Source organism: Euleptes europaea, chromosome 3 (genome assembly GCF_029931775.1).
Source record: "Euleptes europaea isolate rEulEur1 chromosome 3, rEulEur1.hap1, whole genome shotgun sequence".
Classification (NCBI taxonomy): Eukaryota; Metazoa; Chordata; class Lepidosauria; order Squamata; family Sphaerodactylidae; genus Euleptes; species Euleptes europaea.
In genome coordinates this window covers 69939068-69960948 of record NC_079314.1, presented here as the reverse complement: position 1 = coordinate 69960948, position 21881 = coordinate 69939068, and the positions used below count along the sequence as shown (strand labels likewise).

The following is a 21881-nucleotide window of genomic DNA, read 5'->3' as shown; positions in this document are numbered from 1 at the left end:
GCTGTGTTCACCAGAAGGAGCTATGGAACGAGGCTCAGGGGCACGACCATTGCTGTAAGAAGCCCCTAGTGACTAAAAGGGATGTAGGAAACTACTGTCTTTGTTCCGTGGGCTGTTTTTGATTAAACCACATTCACGTAAACAAGGTATCCTGAATTTTCTTGACGATCCAAATTACTTAAAGAACCCCTGCCCTCAGGCAAACTGGCCTCTGATAAAATAACATCTAGCTGGTTCAAAGAACCAGGCAAAAGAAGCATCAATGACTGTTTTATTCCCTCACGTCTTCTGCAACATCAGGAATGTGTAATCACCAATTATACACTGAGAGGTCTGGGAGGCTGGACTTCTGGAACTCTTTGTGAGAGTTGTATGTGGATTTTCACTGCTTACAATTCTAAGGCATCTCTAAGGCTTCACTTTTAGGCCACTGTCTGACCTCTAGAAAACATATGCCAGTCTAACCAGGCCTCCGGTTTTTCCTTAACTACATATCCACCATATTTTGTATTTATATTTTTATGTATGGGATGGCTCCTAACAATCATGTAATTAAAATCAAATGTTTCAGTGCTCTCTATCCAAATGCAACCTGCTCTCCCAGAAACTGTTTAATCCTTTGTGAACGCTTTTGCATGAATTATAAATAACAATGGCAGACTTCTCCAGGGAACGTGGACCCGTTCTTCACCTGACGTAGGCAGGTGCAGAACAGCAACACTTAAGGGTCAATTGTCAATAATTACCACGAAAGTGACTGGATGCAGTTAATCCAACTGAAGCTGAGTCTAGACAATTGGGCATGATGTTGGGGACTAATTTCAGTATTCCTGCATCTATAATTTAGAAGGGGATAGTAATCACTTCATCTGAACAAATGTGAAGCCTTTAATGGTGTCTACATAAAGTAGTGGCCAGGAGCGCCCTTGAAATCTGCTAATTTTTGTTGATAGTTTTGTGTTGTTGCACTTCTAAATAAACCGAGACTGGGAAAAGCTGTATATAAACATTTTTTAAAAAACAAAAACAAATTATTTTGGTGTAAAACTTCATGTGCTCAAAAAACACCAACTAAACCCAGCATTACTGTTACTAAGAAGCAAAGTGGGTTGTAACCCTGTCCTGCAACAACCTTTGTCCATTTCCTGGTTCAAAAATGTTGCACCTACTCATCCAAGACCATTATCTATTTAAACCTGATTGCTCTCAATGCACCCTTTATATATCCACTGATTTGTTGAATATATATGTAATTTCACAGCTTTTGTCTCATCCAACATGAAGGACAGACTACTTATTTTATCACTGCAACATGTGTATATTTGAAGCCATCTTGCATGGGTACAAGACCAGAGAAAGAGCAGACTATGAAAATCCGAGCAAACCATAAGCATATAGAATATGACTGTGAAATCCTGTGTTACACACAGTTCTTTCATCGTTATCAACCTGAACAAGACTCCAGCTGGCATCCTTTAGGATGTATATTCCACATCCTATCAATAATCCTCCCCAAGCTCTTCAGGAACTATCATTAGCATTCTGCTGCACAACCCATAAGGGAATTAAAGATTTAGAGAATTCTCATTCACCAAATATTTCAGTTACTTTAACCTCTTGACCTAGTGTGAATACACTGACCCATTAACATTATTAAAATCAATTGCATGATAAAAATGTCTCACAAAGCAAGGGTCCCCTTTGCATAGAGCAGATGTTAGCTGTTCACATGCAGTGCTGGGCAACTTGCTCTTTAACTAGCAACACAACAGTGTAAAATGGAGTTTGATTTGTGGCAGCTTTCTCTAAACATTATGCAGTATGTACAACATTGATATGATCCACTTGAAACACACTGGAAGAAGAGGAGGAGGAAGAGGAAGAAGAAGAGTTGGTTTTTATATGACGACTTTCTCTGCCACTTAACGGAGAATCAAACTGGCTTACAATCACTTTCCCTTCCCCTCCCCACAACAGACATCCTGTGAGGTAGGTGAGGCTGAGAGAGAATGACTTGCTCAAGGTCATCCAGCTGGCATCGTGTGTAGGAGTGGGGAAACAAATCCAGTTCACCAGATTAGGCTCCGCCGCTCATGTGGAGGAGTGGGGAATCAAACCCGGTTCTCCAGATCAGACTCCACCGTTCTTAACCACTACATCACACTGGCTCTCAGCCTCACCTACACATTGATTGCCTGATGAGCTACAGGAGTTTGACATTATTTGGTTTTGTCGAGTAAAGGAGAAACTTAACCTTGCCAATTTGCAGGATTTAAGATTGATGATCCATTATCAAACACTAGCGTTTACCAGCTCAGCAGTATTTTTCCAGATTCTACTCCCTCTAAAATCAGATTTCAAGCTGATTCTATACAAGGAACATATTTTAATCCACTCCATTTATAGCTTCTCTAGTCTTAACTAGAGTTTAACAGTCTTACTAACACAGGCATGCATACAAGTCCAAGTTTTCTTGTTTGGCCAAACCACAGGTGTGTGACAGTAGTCATTTCAAAGTGTGTCAAACCTCAAATTAAAAGAGAGACAGAACCTTTAACAGATTATATATATACAAGAATGCCTTTTATCTGTACCCTTGAACATCCAAAATTGACAATGGACCAATTAACTGCATCTCCCATGGAAATTCCCTGTAACTCCATGGAAATGAGTTCCTTTCATCACAATACTTCCAATGGTCTGATACATCATTTGAATGCAAAAATTGTATCCCACTCCTTTTCTAAAAATCTTATCTTCAAGATTCAGTATGTGTCAACATTTATGGTCCTATCTCCAACATGAGATCATTGCTATTTATTGTGATTTGCACCCACAGCTCATTTTCCCACTATAGAAGGGAATTTCTGCCGATGGAGGAGGGAGAATACTTTCCACCAATTTCCCCCTTCTCTCCTGAAGGCTGCACATATTGTGATCAGAGCAGTTTCTGGCAGTCCCCTGATCTTTGGGGCAGTACCTTGGAAGGCACTGTACACAGCCACAGAAAGGGAAAACTGTTGAATTTTTTTTAGATCCACTAAAGAAAGATCTAAAACTTTTAAAGACCAGTTGAAAACCAGTTATAAAATTGCAATTCATTAACAAATTCAGTAGGATGTCTTAAAGTTTGAATAAGGATTATGGGCAGTTCTGCCACTATAAATGAAATTAGTTGCCTCCAATGGAAATAATTTTTTTTTGGTATTTTCATTCCCCTAGCCTGTTGTCTAAAAAAAAAAGTCATAAGCCAAATTTGTAATCTTGTAAACATTAGGAACCTTCATCATGGAAGCTAGTTTTTCATGTCACAGTTCAATCATAAGCAAAAAAAAGTTGAAACCTACAATATCACTTAAACTAGTTTAAAAGGTCAAACAGCTATTACAGAATTCAAGCTGATGCAAGCAACAAATATTTGAATACAGTGATTAAAAATCTGATCATAATGATTTGGAAAAAAAAAACCAAAGGTGCAAAAACTCAAGAGTGAATTTGACAAAAAAGTGCATCATACAGTAACATTAAACTGAAAGGAAGTCCTGGCTACAGCTTCCTATTAAGTAAATATGGGTTGGCTGCATACAACATATTGAAATATAGAGCAACATGGAGGAAAGGAATCAGAAGCAATGATGGCTCTTCTCCCATTTGTACTGCCCCTGCCCTAAACCTGTGTTTTCATATATACAAATAAATACACAAATTGCATTTCATTAAATGAACATCTGCACTGTTCAACTAGCAAAATTCAAAACACAACTTATAGAGCCTAACTGTAACATTTCAAAGAAAAGAGATGCACCCGTGCAAAAGCTTGAAGAAACTTTAAAAAAAATAAATCTACTGTACTAATTTCTCTACTGCAGCTCAATGTAAAGGGTTGCAATTAGTATTTCATGGCAGTCATCTGATAAATCAGCTAAGTTTGCAGCAGCTCCAAAGACGGTTTTCAAGAAAAGCCACATCATAAAGAGTTCAATTACAGCATGCTGCTTGTAATATATTGCTTGTGTTTGCTTTCAGTGACATTTTAATGAAAAATGTGTGTATGTATATTGCTATACTCGCCAGCTGAGCTTCCTTTTTATAAACCCACCACACATTAATGGCTTTGTAATTGGTCACTGACATTACTAGAGAAAAACAAAAGGACTGTGTACAATATCCACAGGCAGAGAGAACCCTGTGATTTAGACATAGGATTATTGTCAGTTTGTCTCAAAAAAGTGTGCCTGTGACAGCCATGTAGAGGAAAATGAAGGTTCTTTTATTGTGCACTAAACTGACTCTATTCAGCATCCATCCTATAATTCAAGAAAATGGATTTTCACAGAAAAAACATGACACTTCTATAACTACTATGATGCAATGGCTACAGCATCAGACTAAGACCAGAGGAAACCAGTTGGAAACCCCCCCCCCCCATTCTGCCATGAAGTACACTGGGGGACCTTAGGGCAAACCCAAGCCTACTGCAAGGATAAAAGGATTTGGAGGGGACAGTACATGCTGCTCTGAGCTTTGTGGGTACAAATCTAATAAAAGAAGCATGTGGCAATAATGGGTGAGCAAGACAGAAGAACAAAACAGAAGTCCAGCGACACCTTAAAGATTAATATTTGCTCCAGCATGAACTGCCTATTTCTCACAAGTAATTGATTTTAGCATACCTCACCTGCCACACTGAACATTGATAGGAGACAATAATGGGTGAACAAGACTATGACAAGCACATATTTACATAAATGTACCTGGCCGTCTGGTGAAGTATACTCGTGTCCATGAAGACTATATCACTAAAACCTCCCAACAGCAGAAGGTGCATTAGTGTATACATTCTCCATTTTCCTGTACCATTTTCTTTTATTAAAGTAGTAATGTTAACTGGAAGAAGATTCAGGGATTATTCAGAGTAGTCAGGTGCTCTGGTTCAAGCTGGTTACAGTTTGTAGATTTTTGTGGTAAAATGCAAGCATGCTGTTTATAAAATTATGTTTCTAATGCAGGTTTCGGAAGTTTGTGCCAGATCCAGACTGTGACCCAGTGAGAAGCTTAAATATTTCAATACAAACTAATTTCCACTTGTAGTAAACATCGTTTTATTGCTGCAGAAAAAGCAGTCAGACATTTCTCCTGGCATCTGAGACAACTGTGTCCCTTCCTTATTACTCATAAGGAAGGCCCATGGTTCTCTGGTTAACACCTCTACAACCTTCTCTTTCACAGATGTGTTTGCTTTTTAGAAGCAACATAAAAAGTACATCAAGCATGTGTGAAACATTCGTTTTCCTGTTAAAACAAAATAAGATATAAAATTAATTCCAAATGGTGTGATCACAAACCACTCTACTTACAAAGTTCTTTGGGAACTCAAACAAATGTTTCTTCTCTTTGCATGAGAAAATGCACGAGCATTAGGATGCTAGAGAGCTCATAAATATCCTTCTTGCATACTACACTTTCAGAATATGCCCTTTTAATCCATAAGGGGGAAAGCATCTCAAAGTTAGTCATGCTTCATTGAACCATGCCTCTCTCCTCATTGCCAGTAAGAATTCTTAAAACTCTTTATCTCGAGAATTTTTGAAGGTGATGATTATGTAGCATAGATTTCTTTTGTTTCATTCTGCTAAAAGCCTAGTTTTCTAAACAGCTGCTATGGATACAGAACCTACCGAAAAGTAGGGCACAGAAGATTCAAGTAAAGTTTAGTAATAATATAGTGGCTCAGTCATATAACAAAACCAAAAACAATTATATAATTTCAAAGAGTCTGATGCATGGAAGTTAAAAAAAATCTTTTTGGATCAACAGTGGTGTGTTTAATGAGGGTAACTTTGGGACTCTCACTCAGAGCTGTAAGACAGCCAGCATGTGGCAGTGGCTACAATGTTGGATGTGGGATATCTACTTCAAATTCCTACTCGGCTACAAAATTCATTGGTTGCATGTGGGCAAATCAGTACCTCTCACACTTCCCTTTGCCTGTATTCTGAGTCCTGAACCTAATGGGAAAGCCAAGAACCAGTTCAATGATGCACAAGGAAAATCTAGCCCCTGAAAAAGATAATTATGTTCCTGACCCGAAAAGTTAGCCATCACTGCTATAGATAAACTCCAACAATTATTTGTAATAGATCATAAAATAAATGCTTTATGACCTCCAGTTAACTAGAAAGCAGAGGAAATTAGTTTTTCACAGACAAACAACAACACAGATCAAACAATGAACTAGAGCAGGACTTCTTAAACTTTTTCCACTCGTGACCTCTTTTCGCCTGAGAATTTTTTACGCGAGCCCGGGTATCTAGGTATGTAAAATAGGTATACAAATAAAACATTTACTGATAATAAATCATAAATAAATTTATTTTAAAACAATTCTTTGGTATACATACAATTTTACCATTTACTGTTGCCAAATTTTTTGCGACCCCCACATTCAGTTACACGACCCCATATGGAGTCGCGACCCACAGTTTAAGAAGCTTTGAACTAGAGGACCAGGTTGGACTCCTTAGCCACATCACCTCCCAATGAATCTACCTCTGCCTTTCCTTAGATGTCTTTGAAATATAACAATATAATTAACATGTTAAAGCAATATTTCAACTACTGAGATAAAGGAAATTTAATTCATTGTTGAGATTAGTATTTTACATTAGCTTAAGTGTTTACAGGATTTCTAAAGGAAAGTACGAGCATTATCATAAGAAGCCAGCTAGCTCAATGCTGGCTTCTCTGAGGATTGACATTGCAATTTGCTACATACAAGTTAGGATTCGAGATTGTAAGCAAAAGACAAAACAAAAACAAATTTGTGAAATCTCCAGTTGTGTGTGTGTGTGTGTGTGTGTGTGTGTGTATATATATATATATATATATATATATATATCTCACAATAAATTGCAGTTAGCTACAAAGTCAACATCTATTGCTGCATGGTTCAAACGAGAAGGAATATGCAAGCCTGCCGACTTCTGTTCTGAGGTTCACTATCATCATGTTTAATACAGTGGTTGCGTTTCTCCTTTTGTTTCTGTTAGTACTTTATAGATTTAAAATATTACAACAATTGGTTAAAATGATCAAGGGATGAATATTTGGTAATATTTTTGTTTTGCAATTTATTAAAAAAATTAGTTAAAAAGATAAAAATCGTCAAGGGTACCAAACAATATGATATATTATTAAGCTCACTGGTAATTCTTTTGAGTCATCTAAACCCATAAGACACATTCACATATACAATTATAGCCAATACATTGACAACAGAACATATTTCAACATTATTTTGGAGAATTTACTTGTCACTCACTATACAGGAATGGTTGCAAGCCATATAGAATGTCATGCTAATGTACAAGTAAACTATCTATAATCATTTATGCTAAGAACCAAACCAGAAAGAAGGCACACTGGTTTACCAATTGCAGCCCTTTGTTGAATATTGGTCTTTGACTAGCCCTAAGGACAATGCTTCTTGTTAAATATTTGCAGCTGTATAACTTTTGCATTATCACTGGCAGTTGTATAACTTTTGCATTATCACTGGCATATCTTTTGAATTCACTATAGTAGTCATTTATTAGCGGGATTCTGTGCATTATTTCAGATATACATAAAGGGAAGCTTTGACCTAAGAGACAGCATTGACTTCCCTATCATCCATGATACTTTGAGCCTACAGTGGCCCATATCCATCAGTACTGCTGACAAAAAAGGCAGTGGAGAAGGAAACACAGCCTGCACAGAAAGAAAGAAGTATTTCAATTTGAAGCTCACCCAAACCCCACTGCTCCTGGTTTTTCTTTCCTCCACAGGAATTATCCCTAAGCAATGAAAGTACTGTCCAAAAGCAACCTAGAGGTGGTTTTCACATTATGGCCACCACAGAGAAGCTGCTTTAAATAGCTTTGAATGATAGTGGTTACCCAAATACAAGCTATTTCCATTCAGCAGTTTACCATGTGGATGGACGAATTTTCAGCATGCCACTGCAAACCTAGTTCTTGGAAGCCTGTACTGGCCTTATGAAAACTGCCAAATCTGCACCTTGAAATGCAGCAGACAAAGAGCTGCCACATGGAGCAAGTTAAAGCAACCTCCACATGACAGCTGCAGTATGTAAATTGGTCCTTAGAACTATAATCACAGGGTTCCTCTATACATGAATGAGACAAATGTAACTCTTTCAAACCCACAGAGCAAGCAAACCTAGAGCAATAGTAGAAGGCAGCTTTTTTCTTTACTCATTACTCAATCAGAACTGTTCCACTACATGACCTAACAGTCTGAACAATATGTAAGGTGCAGTTCCTCACCTTGTCTTGCTGATGATGTTGGTTTACAAGATACAGGACTTAAAATAAGTGAAATTCCAATAGCCTTCATTAATCTTTAGTCAGTAGAGCATGTCCAAATCATGTACATAGCCAATCATGTCCCAACGTTTATCTTTTCAACCCATTTACAGTTTCTAATTCTAGAAGGACTAATACCAAATCTGTCAATATTTTTATCGAGATTAACCATGCAATCCTGAAGGGGGGTGGAGCCGCTAAGGAGCCGATGTGACCCCAGTGCCGGCATCCATGCCACTTGCGCCATCCAAAGTGGGTCAGATGCCGGTGCAGGGCGACTTAGGGCCGGCTACGGGGAGCGACACAGCAGCGTGAGCCTTGTGTGCTGGAGCTGCCTCTCCAATAGTGTTTTTCTGGTACCGGCATCTAGAGAGGAATTCCCGGGGGCGGAACTGTCTATATGAACCCATGTTGCACTCCTAATAACTGAGCTTTCTAGAAGTATCTTGAGAAAGCAATAAATAACGGGTATGTCTTTTCTATCTCTGCCTCATTTCCACAGAACACCTTCCTGGTAGGGGTGAGGCAGGCACCTATCCTTAGGGCCTTCTAGAAAGGCTGTGTAATGGAGTTATTTAAGAGAAGAAATTGGGTTGCTTGTAAGTTACAGATGTGGGCTCAGGTCCACCTGTTTTAATGATTTTAACAGATGCGTGTTTTGTACTGTATTTATTGTTGTTAGCTTCCTTGGGTCTGGACTGTGTAGAGAATAAAACTGCTGCTATTATACTGCCCTTGTACAAATCTATGGTGAAACCACACTTGGAATACTGTGCACCGTTCTGGTCACCCCACCTAAAAAAGGATGTTGCAGAACTTAAGAAGGTGCAGAAAAGAGCAACCAAAATGATCAGGGGGCTAGAGCCCTATGAGGAGTAGTTGAAATGCTTAGGGCTGTTTAGCTTAAAAAGAAGCCGATTGAGGGGAGATATGATAGAGGTCTATAAAATTATGCATGGTATGGACAGGGAGAAGCTTTTCTCACTCTCTCATAATACTAGAACACGGAGTCATCTACTGAAGCTGGAAGGTGAGACTGAAAACAGATAAAAGGAAGTATTTCTTTACACAACGGATACTTAAATTGTGGAACTCCATGCCCCAGAATGTAGTAATGGCTGCCAACTTGAAAGGCATTAAGAAGGGAGTGGACATGTTCATGGAGGATAGGGCTATCCATGGCTACTATTCATGATGCATACCTATTCTCTCTAGTAGAAAACAGCAAGAGTCCAGTAGCACCTTAAAGATTAACAAAAATATTTTCTGGCAGGGTATGAGCTTTCGTGAGCCACAGGCTCACCTCTTCAGATATAGCTAGAATGTGAATCCATCTGTCTTTAAGTAGAGGAGAGTGAATTCAGACAAGCATTAGTTTGTAAATGTTAACAGTATGTAAATGTGAATAGCAGACGTGATGGGATTAGGTGTGGTATGCAGAAGAGTCTGTGATGTCCAGAGGAGAGATGGGTGTGGAGAAATCAGCATTGGTAATGAGACATGAATGCAAGGTCTTTATTCAGCCCAGGTAAATGCATTGTCTTTAGTTTGAATATCAACTGTAATTCAGCAGTTTCTCTTTCCAATCTCCCTTTGAAATTCCTTTGTAAGAGAACTGCTACTCTTAAATCTGCAACAGAATGTCCTGGAAGGTTGAAATGTTCTCCTACTGGTTTTTAAATATTGTGGTTTCTGATGTCAGACTTAGGTCCATTTAATCTTTGTCTAAGAGACTGACCTGTTTGTCCAATGTAGATTGTGGAAGGGCATTGCTGGAATGTGATGGCATAAATCACATTAGAAGATGTGCAGGAGTATGAGCCTGAGCTAGTATGGCTGACATTGGTGGGTCCAGAAATTATGTTCCTAGAATCTATATGAGGGCAAAGTTGGCACTTGGGTTTGTTGCAGGCCTTGGTGCCAGAGTCCATGTTCCTGTTAAGTAGTTTATCATCATGGGTGAGAAGTTGTTTTAGGTTAGCCGGCTGTCTGTAAGCAAGAAATGGACGCCCCCCCAGTGCTTCAGTGAGGGAAGTGTCACAATCCAGCACTGGTTGTGTGTGTGTGTGTGTGTGTGTGTGTGTGTGTGTGTGTGTGTGTGTGTAAAGTGCCGTCAAGTCAGAGCCGACTTATGGCGACCCCTTTTGGGGTTTTCAAGGCAAGAGAGACTAACAGAGGTGGTTTGCCAGTGCCTTCCTCTGCACAGCAACCCTGGCATTCCTTGACGGTCTCCCATCCAAATACTAACCAGGGATGACCCTGCTTAGCTTCTGAGATCTGACGAGATCAGGCTAGCCTGAGCCATCCACCTGTTGGATTGTCTGATATGGTTGGGGTGGTGGCTGGACGCATGTATCAGACAATCCACTTTCTAAAGCCATGCCCTACGCTATAGTCCTTTCATTCATTCATAGACCTTTATTGGCATAAAGCGCTATAGTCGCATCTGCTCCAATCCTTCAGACGGAGATACACACTTGAGAGACCTACAGCAAACATTTTTGCAACTACAATATCCTGCTGATATGGTGAGAAAGATGATTGAGAAGGCCAGAATGATACCCAAGCACAATTTACTACAAGATAAGCCTAGAGAGAATGACAACAGAACACCTCTGGTTGTCACTTATAGCTCCCAACTAAAACCAGTCCAACGTATTATTAAGGACCTACAACCAATGCTGGATTGTGACACTTCCCTCGCTGAAGCACTGGGGGGGGCGTCCCTTTCTTGCTTACAGACAGCCGGCTAACCTAAAACAACTTCTCACCCATGATGATAAACTACTTAACAGGAACATGGACTCTGGCATCAAGGCCTGCAACAAACCGAAGTGCCAACTTTGCCCACATATAGATTCTAGGAACATCATTTCTGGATCCACCAATGTCAGCCATACTAGCTCAGGTTCATACTCCTGCTCATCTTCTAATGTGATTTATGCCATCACATGCCAGCAATGCTCTTCCACAATCTACATTGGACAAACAGGTCAGTCTCTTAGACAAAGATTAAATGGACCTAAGTCTGACATCAGAAACCACAACATTCAAAAACCAGTGGGAGAACATTTCAACCTTCCAGGACATTCTGTTGCAGATTTAAGAGTAGCAGTTCTCTTACAAAGGAATTTCAAAGGGAGATTGGAAAGAGAAACTGCTGAATTACAGTTGATATTCAAACTAAAGACAATGCATTTACCTGGGCTGAATAAAGACCTTGCATTCATGTCTCATTACCAATGCTGATTTCTCCACACCCATCTCTCCCCTGGACATCACAGACTCTTCTGCATACCACACCTAATCCTATCACGTCTGCTATTCACATTTACATACTGTTAACATTTACATACTAATGCTTGTCTGAATTCACTCTCCTCTACTTAAAGACAGATGGATTCACATTCTAGCTGTATCTGAAGAAGTGAGCTGTGGCTCACGAAAGCTCATACCCTGCCAGAAAATATTTTTGTTAGTCTTTAAGGTGCTACTGGACTCTTGCTCTTTTCTACTACTGCAGACAGACTAACACGGCTACCCACTGTGAATTACCTATTCACTCTAGTATCAGAGGAACATGCCTATTATATTAGGTGCTGTGAAACACAGGCAGGATGCTCTGCAGTCGTTTTGTTTGTGGGCTTCCTGGAGGCACCTGGTTGGCCACTGGGTGACCAGACTGCTGGACTTGATGGGCCTTGGTGTGATCCAGCATGGCTTTTCTTATGTTCTTGCCAATTTTAAAACAACTACACTAGCTGCCTATTCACTTATGGACACAATTCAAAGTGGTAAATTACCGTTAAGATCCTACAAGAGAGCCAGTGCCGTGCAGAGATTAAAGTGTCAGACTAGGATCTGGGAGACCCAGGTGTGCTTCATTCACTCTGCCATGGAAGCTTTCTGGGTGACCTTGGGTGAGTCACACATACAGATGTGAAGGTCCAGGAAAAACCCCAGATTAAAAAACCCCAGATTAAAAAAAAATCAATTGGTATAAGAGGAGAAAGCGAGAACAGAAGTTAGGAGATCTCTTCCCAAAATGCGCTGGTTATTACTAGCAACAGGAAATCTCCGGACCACCATTCCTTCCTTTGAAAATTTTTTGCTTTTCTCTTTGCCTAGAGAAAACCTAAAAAGCTGTTATGTTATATGTTTCACACATGCTGAATAATGCACTTTCAGTGCATGTTAGTTATCGTTTGCAAGTGGATTCTGCCCTTTTACACAGCAAGAATGATCATCATCTCATCTCAAAACATTTACCAATATCACTTTGTCATCACAAGGCAGTTTCTTTACAATACGCTTAGTGCACCAAGGTGCCCTCTTAATGGCAACCCCAACACTTCACCCAATTGCAACCTAAGGCATTTTAAGTACTTTAAAGAAAATTAATATGGCATGCAAAGGAAAAGAATTGTTTGAGATTCTGTGACTGGCAGGCACAGAAATGGGGTTTGCTGTCTGCTGCCACCACCAAGGAGACTGAGTGCTGTATGGGCACCAACATAGCTGGGCAGCATGGAACTGAAGAATGGATGATGACCAGCCAGTGGTTTTTTCAGCACCATTGTTCTCCAGCTTCTTGCAATAGTGTCAGGAGAAAAGACCAGGGTCGGCCCTGGTTAGTACTTGGATGAGAGACCACCAAAGAATACCAGGGACACTGTGCAGAGGAAGGCAATGGCAAACCACCTCTGTTAGTCTCTTGCCTTGAAAATCCTGCTGGGTTGCCGTAAGTTGGCTGCAACTTGACAGCGCTATACACATAACAGGTAAACAACCTATTTCCAGTAGGGAATCACCCATTTGCTTCTTGCAAGCATACAAGCAGGGCATGAGGACAGTGGTGTTCCCATTTGCTATCAGCCTTTGGTATCCAGAAGGATACTCCACTCAAACATGGAAGTACCAACAGAAGGGTTTCCATTGAAAGAACAGGTAGAAATAGCTCTGCAGGAAAGAGGAATGAGCAAGGGAAGGTATAGAAGGAACAGCTTGGCAGGGTGCATAGAAATTCTAATGCCCCACATTTTCGAAGCACCAGCTGTCCCTGAAAACACTATAAAATGGTTATAAAGATGGATGTCCAATATGTGAATATTATAATACAAAGGTCTTAGCTATGGCCAAAATCTTGAAGGCTTTTTCACCATCTGTATGTTCACAGGTCTGCCAACTCTAGGCTGGGAAATTCCTGGTGATTTGGGGGTGAAGCCAGGGGAGGGGAGAATTTGGGCAAGGGAGGGTTCTCAGTGGAGCATAGTGTCATACAGTCCACCTTTCAAAGGAGCCACTTTCTCCAGTGAAACTGATCTCTGTACGCTGGAAATCAGTTGTAACTCCAGGAGACTTCCAGGCTCCACCTGGAAGTTGGCAACTGTACATATATGTATGATTATGTATATGTTTTAACAAAGAATCCACTTGCTGGCTATTTTTCTATATCAAAACAGTAGCAGGAGGAAAGTATCATCAAAGCTACCCACAGCTACATTTATAAAGATGAAAACAATCTGCTCAATTGACAAGCATAAATTAATTTCTACACTGAGTTCACCAGAAGTGAAGCAGGCACTCTGCAGAAGTTATACAAAACGTATTTTAAGTCGTCCATATGGTCTCTTCAAGTTTAGATATGAAGTTTATCACATGTACTTTAAACAGAAAGAATTTCTAGAATGTAACATGACCCACACCCAGCCACAGAAGCACAGTACATATGGTGAAATTTGAACTACTATATTATTAGAAAGAAGGTCTTAATTGCTTCCAAAATATATATTTTTAAATTTAATTCAGGAGCAGCCAAGGTCTGTAGAATAAGAGCAGCTAATCAGGAATCCAGTGTATTTTGAAGCCAGACAATAGGCATCTCAAACACTATAAATTTCATCTACAATGTGATGACCTATCTTCAATCTGACACAGAACTCTAATCACTGGGAACCATAACCTATATGCAATATACAGAAGGAAAGAATCTGTTTTTGTTTTTACTGTTGTGAAGAGATTGATTCTAAAAGGTTAAAAGATGGATTTTAAAAGCTTATGGAATATTTCTAATGGATTCAATAGAAGACGGAGGGTCTCGGGCAGTAGTTTCAGTATACACCAGAGTTTTGAATCAGTTACTGCCCTCCTTCTATACATTAATAGTTGGAATAATTTTCAGAAATAAAAAAAACAGCCGAAAAATCATAACCCCCACCAAATACCTCCAAGGGGATTGCAAAGGCAAATTAAGTTTAGCAGTTGTGGTCCGTGCTGTTAGATATGCAATATCACAGTGTAAAAAATCAATCACCACCATATCAAGATGCGACTCAAGAATAACTCTTGAAATGGTGAAGGCCATCCAAATGAGGAATCCCTTCCTATATCCTCCTTTCCACTGAATTCCTATGAACTAAACGGACTCTGTGCCAGGACTCCAGCTGGACGTTGAAGCACCCTACGCGGTCACACCCAACATGGTTCGAGTTTAGCCCCCCTGGCACACTTTTTTCATTGCATGGTATTGGCAGGCTCTTCCCCAACAGTTCACGGCACTGAAAACCAGTTTCCAAGCACTGCCGATGTAGAAAAGAACCAAGAACCAACCCACCCTTCACCCAAAACGAGGGGACGGTAGTTCTTCCGGGTTAATTAATTTGGAGCTCCAGATTTGCGAACTTGTCCTTGGCAAGAGACGGGCAGCGAAAGCTCCGGCGGGGAGGGAGCCAGAGCCATTTATTCATGGAAGGTTTTGCCTCGGAGTTGCCACTCTTTAGATGCACTTTTTCCCCATCCATATTCTCAAAACTCAACAATAAGCCCCCAGTGCAGAGTTTTGAGAATTCGGATGGGGGAAATGTGCATCTATAAAGTGGCAACTCCAAGGCAAAACCTTCCACGAATAAATCTGAGAAAGGCCATTTACGCACGGGAAGTTTCGCCTTGGGTTTGCCACTCTTTAGATGCACATTTTCCTATCCAAATTCTCAAAACTCAACCATCAGCCCCCCTGCAGAGTTTTGAGGATTCGGATGGGGGAGGGGGGGAAAGGCGCAGCTAGAGAGGGGCAAATCCCAGGCGAACCCTCCAGTGCACAAACGGCCAAAGGAAAAAGAGGCTTTCCCGAGGCGACCACCCCACCCCTTTTTCTTACCTTTCACTTGACTTTCATACTCGGCTACAATCTCTTTGTCCTTTTTGGATCTGCTTGGGGTTGTCATTCTCTTGCGAAGGGAGGCGAGAGGCTCAGCACAGAGACCTCCTCCTCCTTCCCTCGGACTTTGCCCGCCGGCGGCCGCGCTGCCCAGGTGGGCTTCCCAGAGGGCTCGCCTTCAGACTAACCCCGGGGCCGGCACCATCTCGCCGGGGCTCGGCGGCCGAGAGAGAGAGAGAGAGAGAGAGAGAGAGAGAGAGAGAGAGAGAGAACGAACAGGCGGGCAAACGGATGCGGGAAGGCCGCCCCTCCCAGCGGCTCCTGGGCTAGGACAGGGCGAGAGGCAGGCCAGCCGCTCGCGGCATTGTCTGCGTCGTCCGCCAGAAGGGGGGAAGGCGAGCTGCTGCTGCCGCCGCCGCAGGAGGGGGGAGGCCAGGCCGGCGTGCGTTTCGGGCAGCCCTGCCTCTGCTGGCCCTCCGACGGCGGCGAGGGTGGCGGCTGCTGCTGGCGCCTCCTGGCGGAGGGGGGGAAGAGAAGCAGGCGGCTCCCCCGGGGGCCAGCCGGAGCAACAAAGTTCCCGCGCCCTCCGCTCCCCTCAGCCTCGCCCGCTCCCGCCTGCTGCGCGCGGCCGGGCGCCTGCCTGCCTGCCTGCCTGCCTGCCTGCCTTCTCGCGGCTTCCCTTCCCCTCAGCCGGCGGCGGCGGCAGAGCGGCGTCCCGCAAACAGAGGCGCCGACTGGCCAGCCCGGGAGCATCCAAGCGCCTGCCGGGTCCTCTCCCTCGCCTGGCGCCGAACGACGCCTCCGGCGGCCAATGGGGGCCGCCCCGCTTCCTCCCGCCGCCCAATGGCGGAGCAGCGGGAGGGGCTAGCAAGCTAGGCTGCCCATGTGCCTCCCGGGGTGAGCGGCTGTCTTTGGCTTGGACTCGCCCTGGGGGGGGGGGAGGATGGAAGGGGGGCTTCGGCGGGCGCGACGCCGCTGGGAAGGGGTCGGTCGCGGGTTGCGGAGCGACCTGCTCCCCGCCCGGCCCCGCTACGAGCATGTGGTGAGCGAGCGGGGCTCTGCCGGGGAAAGGGGCGTGAGGTGAAGTGCGAGAAAGCCCTCGACCCCGGCGTGGAAAGTTAAACCCGATGCCGGCTGCAGGACATATGGCGGGGGGGGGGGGAGGAGGAAGCAGGAGGGAAGGCTGTTCAGTTTGGGGCTCGTGTTGGTCTCACTGTAGCCAGAACATTATGTCTTGCTGTTCGTTTGAAACCGAATTCCTCTAGCTGGGCAGAAAGAAGACCTTTTTTTTTGGGGGGGGGGTTGTCAAATGCTAAGAGTGATTAAGATTGAGGGTTTTTAATTTGAAGTTGTATTTGAAATTGTATTCCCTGTATGGCCTGAGATTTAGGTGGCTTCCTTTCGGATGCGACCACAATCAATATCTTAGTGACCGCACCCATCTTTGTGGAAGACGCGCAGGCACACTCCGGTAGGGGGGACTCTGAAGATTAGAGCTTGTGCCAAGCAGAAACCTGTCTCGAGAGCAAAGCGATGTGTATTTTCGCCTTGCAACAACATGGAAACATGAAACAGAAAATAGTGTGGATTTTGTTAAAATCAAGAGCAAATGGATCAGATGAGAATAGCAAGTTTTAGCTTGCAATTAGAACGCCTTTTCACAAGTCAAATAATAGGAGTTGATGATTCCCCCCCCTCCCATGGAAGATGGTTAGAAAGGGAGTGCTTCTGGGACAGGGTAAGAACACTCAAAGGTTCACAATTTGTGGCTGGGCTCAGTAGTCAAGTTTTCTCTTTGTCTCTATTTGGACCTTATTCTAAACAGATGGGGAGGGAAACTTTTCAATTGGGAAGGAACATCAAAAATAATTTATGCAGGGTCACCTCCCATTATTCCAGAATCTTGGTAGGTATGAAAACCCACCATCACATTAAGAAAAACCAGGGTTGGAGGGTGGACATAAATAAAGGAGGCAACAGGGAAAGGTGTTTTTTTTTTTAAGGAGGGGCTCATTATTTTTCTGGATTTTCTTCAATGTATTCTGATGGAAAGAAAATGCTAGGATGTCAACTCCAGACATAGATGGAGATCCAACGTGGTATACCGCCTAGAATGTCAGACTAGGAGTTTTCAAACCCCTACTCAGCCATGCTGCTCCCAAGGTCATCTGGGGCCAGTCATTCTCCCTCAGCCTGACTTATATCACAAGGTTGTTGTGAGGATGGGGGCAGGGAAAGGATGGGGAAACTATGTAAGCTTTGAAGGAACTTCAAGGATAAAAATGTGATATGCGATAAATCCAAAATTTCCTTTGATTAGAGGAGCTTGATTCGTGTCCAGTAGTACTTTAGAGACCAGGAAGATTTTTGAGGTATAAGCTTTTGAGAGTCAAAGCTCCCTTCATCAGATATCAAAGGGAGTATCCGATGAAGGGAGCTTTGATTCTTGAAAGCTTATACCTTGAAAATTTTGTTGGTCTCTGAGGTGTTACTGGACTCTGATCTAGCTGTTCTGTTGCAGACCAACACTACTATTTTCTGAAACTTTGATTAGAGGGAGATCTTTCCACTGCTAACATAAAGCAGAACAAAGGCAAAGACAGCATAGGACTCTCCCAAATGAAAAAGTGGGGAGAAGGGTGGCAGTATGAAAACAAAAGTGTGACCCAGTTCTTACTTTCAAAGGCTGGAGGTAGGAGCAGGAGCAAGAAGATCCAGGTGAGCTGCCCTTCATTGCAATGCAAGACATTTGGAAAGAACTTGGGAGGTGAGAAGGGAAAGCTGTGGGTGGGTGTGAACAGAGGGGTAAAGAAGAAAGCCTTAGCAAACGAAGGCTTCCAGATGGCGATTTTTTCCAGGAAAAAAGCAAATAAAAAGCACCCAGGAAAGTAAGACACCAACCCTGGTGGGGGCAAGATAAAGTGGAAATGGTGTGTGTGTGAAAGAAAGCCTTAAGTCTTAAGAAAGAGCTCCTTCCCTTATATAAAAAGAGACAGTGGCTGAGGAGGGGAAGAAAGATAACTTGAAGCCACTGATATGATTGCATACCACCCCCATTTTTCATGCTTCTCCTTTCACACACCAGCACTGGACAGCTAGCCTGCCCGAGGAGAAATCAAAACAAGTAAAATGGTGTGTGGGCTGCTGACTCTCCCATCACCCTCCGCTCTTGCGGGATACTCAGGCCCTTCCCAGCTCCACCCTTCGTTGTCCCTATAGCCTGCTTTGCCTTTGTTGCTGTTGGCTGAGTCTGCACATGACCCTGCTGCTTCTTCCAAGTCACCAGGATAACAACATATACTCACCAGTTATAACCTCTGTGAAACTGCTTCTGGCTCTAGCCTTTGCTGTTCCTTGTATTTCCTTAGAACCAGTGCAATTGCTTGGTTTCTGGATCCAAAACTTGGGTTCAGAATAGACAGGAAAGAGCCCTGAACACTTTAGCTTATGTTGATGTTTATGTCTGGGTCTTCACCTTACACTTTGAGCAACTGGGCTTATATCAGTTAGAACACAAGAACTGTTGTCATTGAACCTAGACGTAGGAAGAGCTGTGCTGGAACACACCAGTGGTCCAGTCAGTCCAGCTTTCTGTTTTATATGGTGGTCAATCAGTTGCCCTGGAAGACCAACACATAGGGCATAGAGGCCATAACTTTCCCCTGACTTGTAGTCACACTTATGAGTGGGGAACTGCTCTTCAAAGTATTCCATGGGTGAAAAAAGGACAAGAGGGAAGCCTGAAACCCTTCCTCCCCCCTCCCCCCCTCAACATTCCTGAGCTGAACAGAGCAACAGAATGCTTGAGGTGAGTTTCCATGATCGTAGGTGTGACTACAAGTCGGGTTGGATACCTGTGATCCGACTCATGTCACTCATATTGTGTGTTTTTGGCCTTCAGTGATTTCTCCTTTGTATGTCAGTTACTGTCAGAGTTACTGCAGCATATCCAGAGAGTTGTATGTCAGAGAGTTACTGCAGCATATCCAGCTGAGCTGCTGGTGTTTCAGCAGCATGAACCTCTTTCCATATGTGGTCATAGGATAATGCATGCATTAGTATTTCATTGGTGCGCTTGGAAACGCACCAGAATGTATAACTTTCTTAACGCAAAATTTAGTTTCTGAATTAAATTTTAGTTTTTGAATTACACTTGGACTCCAGGGTAGCTTGTCTGACTTGACTGAAATAACCCGCCCTTGAGGACTGCAGAAGGATTGTACATGGGTGTATTTTTCCAAGATGTAATAAGCTCAGGGCTGCAAACTGGAGTCGGCTCTGTCTTCCACGACACATACAATCACATTGCAGTGGGCTTGGATCACAGAGGCTAAAGCACAGGAGGAGAATTTAGGCTTTTTAATACCAAGATGGAAAGAACATCTGAGGACATGTACAAGATTATTGCAGAAAGCCTATTTTTAGAGATACAGGCTCTTGGAAGACAATCTTTTCACGGAATGCTTTCATTAAAAACCAAGCTTCTATATTTTGCATTCCTTGCAGCTGATCCACTTCAGCTCACACATGTCTGTTGTAAAGCTTATCTTATTAAACCTTGTTTTTCACTTACCGTATGCTGCGGTCCAACAGCAGATAACGGTAGATCTTGACGTAGCCCCACTTCCGGCTTAGTTTACACCATACAAAACAGAGACTATCTGCCAGCAGCAAGAACCTAGAGTTGGGACAATTTGTGGCAGAGGGCCCACTCATTGTCAGCACAAATCACACACACATCCTAAAGTAAACTGAGCGGATCGGGTTGTAGGAGACAATGAGGAGGCAATAACTAGCAGACATATCTTTAAACAGAGAATGCTGTTTCTGTTGAGGTTCTTTCCTATAATGGGAAACATCATTTACATATGGACTAAAACCTAGGAGACTATTTTCCTTATTTTGTTACATCACAGATACTAATATTTATGGGATTTAGAATACATTATATGATGTTTCATATAAATGCACTTGTCTAATTTTCTTACCTACTAAAAAAAAAAAAAGCTCACTTCTGAGAAACAGAATTTACGGCCAGGGAATAATTTCTTGAGTTCCCATTTCTATTACAACACTCAAAAACTTTAATATGTAGAAATTCTATTTTGTGATCTGTACTGAAGTACTCTGCAATTTTACTCTCTGTAGAGCAGGGGTCATCAAATTTTTCATTACTGAGAACTGCTTTTAAATACCGAAAAATATCCTGAGCTACTTCCCTCTCAGGCATGTTATGAAGTTTTGTATTGTCCTAGAAACAGAATGTGGACAAGGAAGAGCACCAGAAAAGAAGCTAAGCAACTCAGAGACAAATCCTATGAAATAAAAGCATTTTTTACAAAGCCTAGAGCAAATCTTTTGATGATCTTTTCCTGGGTCTTCTAGGGGATACACAAGATACTCTATTGCATCTGGCAAGCTACCAAGCTACCTGATAGAGACTCCTGCTTTACAGTTAAGGCTGATCATTGGAGCCATAAAAGCTAACTCCTACAATCTTAATATCATTATTTAAATGTATGTTAAATATTCATAATTTTCTAACCATGGTGTTTTGGAACATTTGTATCATGTAATAATAGCTGCACCTATCTGGGATACTAGTGGGTCATCATAACAGTAACTGTTTGGTGCTCTGCTTAATTCTTATGTACTTGTATACCTGTACAGAAGGTCTTAGGACTGTATTGGAAGTTACGTTGTACTGTTGGGTAGTGAAAAGCGCCTTCAAGGTGCCTCCCATGTAAGGTGGCCCCATAGGGTTTTCAAGGCAAGAGATGAACAGAGGTGGTTTGCCATTGCTGCCTCTGCATAGCAACCCTGGACCTCCTGGGTGGTCTCCCATCCAAGTACTTACCAAGACTGACGCTGCTGAGCTTCTGAAATCTGAGGAGATTGGGCTAGTCTGGACTATCTCGGTCAGGGCATTGTACGGGTAACAGCAATTTAGATTGCATGATAGAAAAATGGTCATTTCAAAGCTAATAGATTTTGCCATGACACCCTATGTTTTTTTCCCAAACATACACTGTAGTATCCAATAGCGTACTTCACTAATGAACTATGAGCCCATTACTTGTGTAACTCATTATTATTTTTTTGGAAACATACATACTGCACTATCAGCTTTCACTCTTGAGGCAGCTTACACTGAAAAACAGTTAAAATACAACACTAAAAAAAGTAGACCACATTCAGAGGTTACACCAAGCCTCTGCCCATGATAGACATGACACAGCTTGTTCTCATGCTGACAAAATCCCCTTTTCCTCCCCTCATGAATGGAGAACAATTAAACTACCTGTTTTGGGAATTCTTGAATCAAGCTCCCCGTTCACCTTGACATCCACATACAGGTA

At 42.4% G+C, this 21881-nt stretch overlaps 1 protein-coding gene across 1 annotated transcript in view; it reads right to left on the bottom strand.

Annotated features, from left to right (window-relative positions):
• The window catches only part of SRGAP1 (SLIT-ROBO Rho GTPase activating protein 1), a 123841-nt gene extending 108231 nt beyond the window's left edge, over positions 1 to 15610 (bottom strand). The window contains exon 1 of the mRNA XM_056847298.1: positions 15523 to 15610. Within this exon, the coding sequence (XP_056703276.1) occupies positions 15523 to 15589 (67 nt within the window). The 5' untranslated portion in view covers positions 15590 to 15610. The remainder of the gene's footprint in view (positions 1 to 15522) is intronic.
• Between the last annotated feature and the right edge of the window lie 6271 nt (positions 15611 to 21881).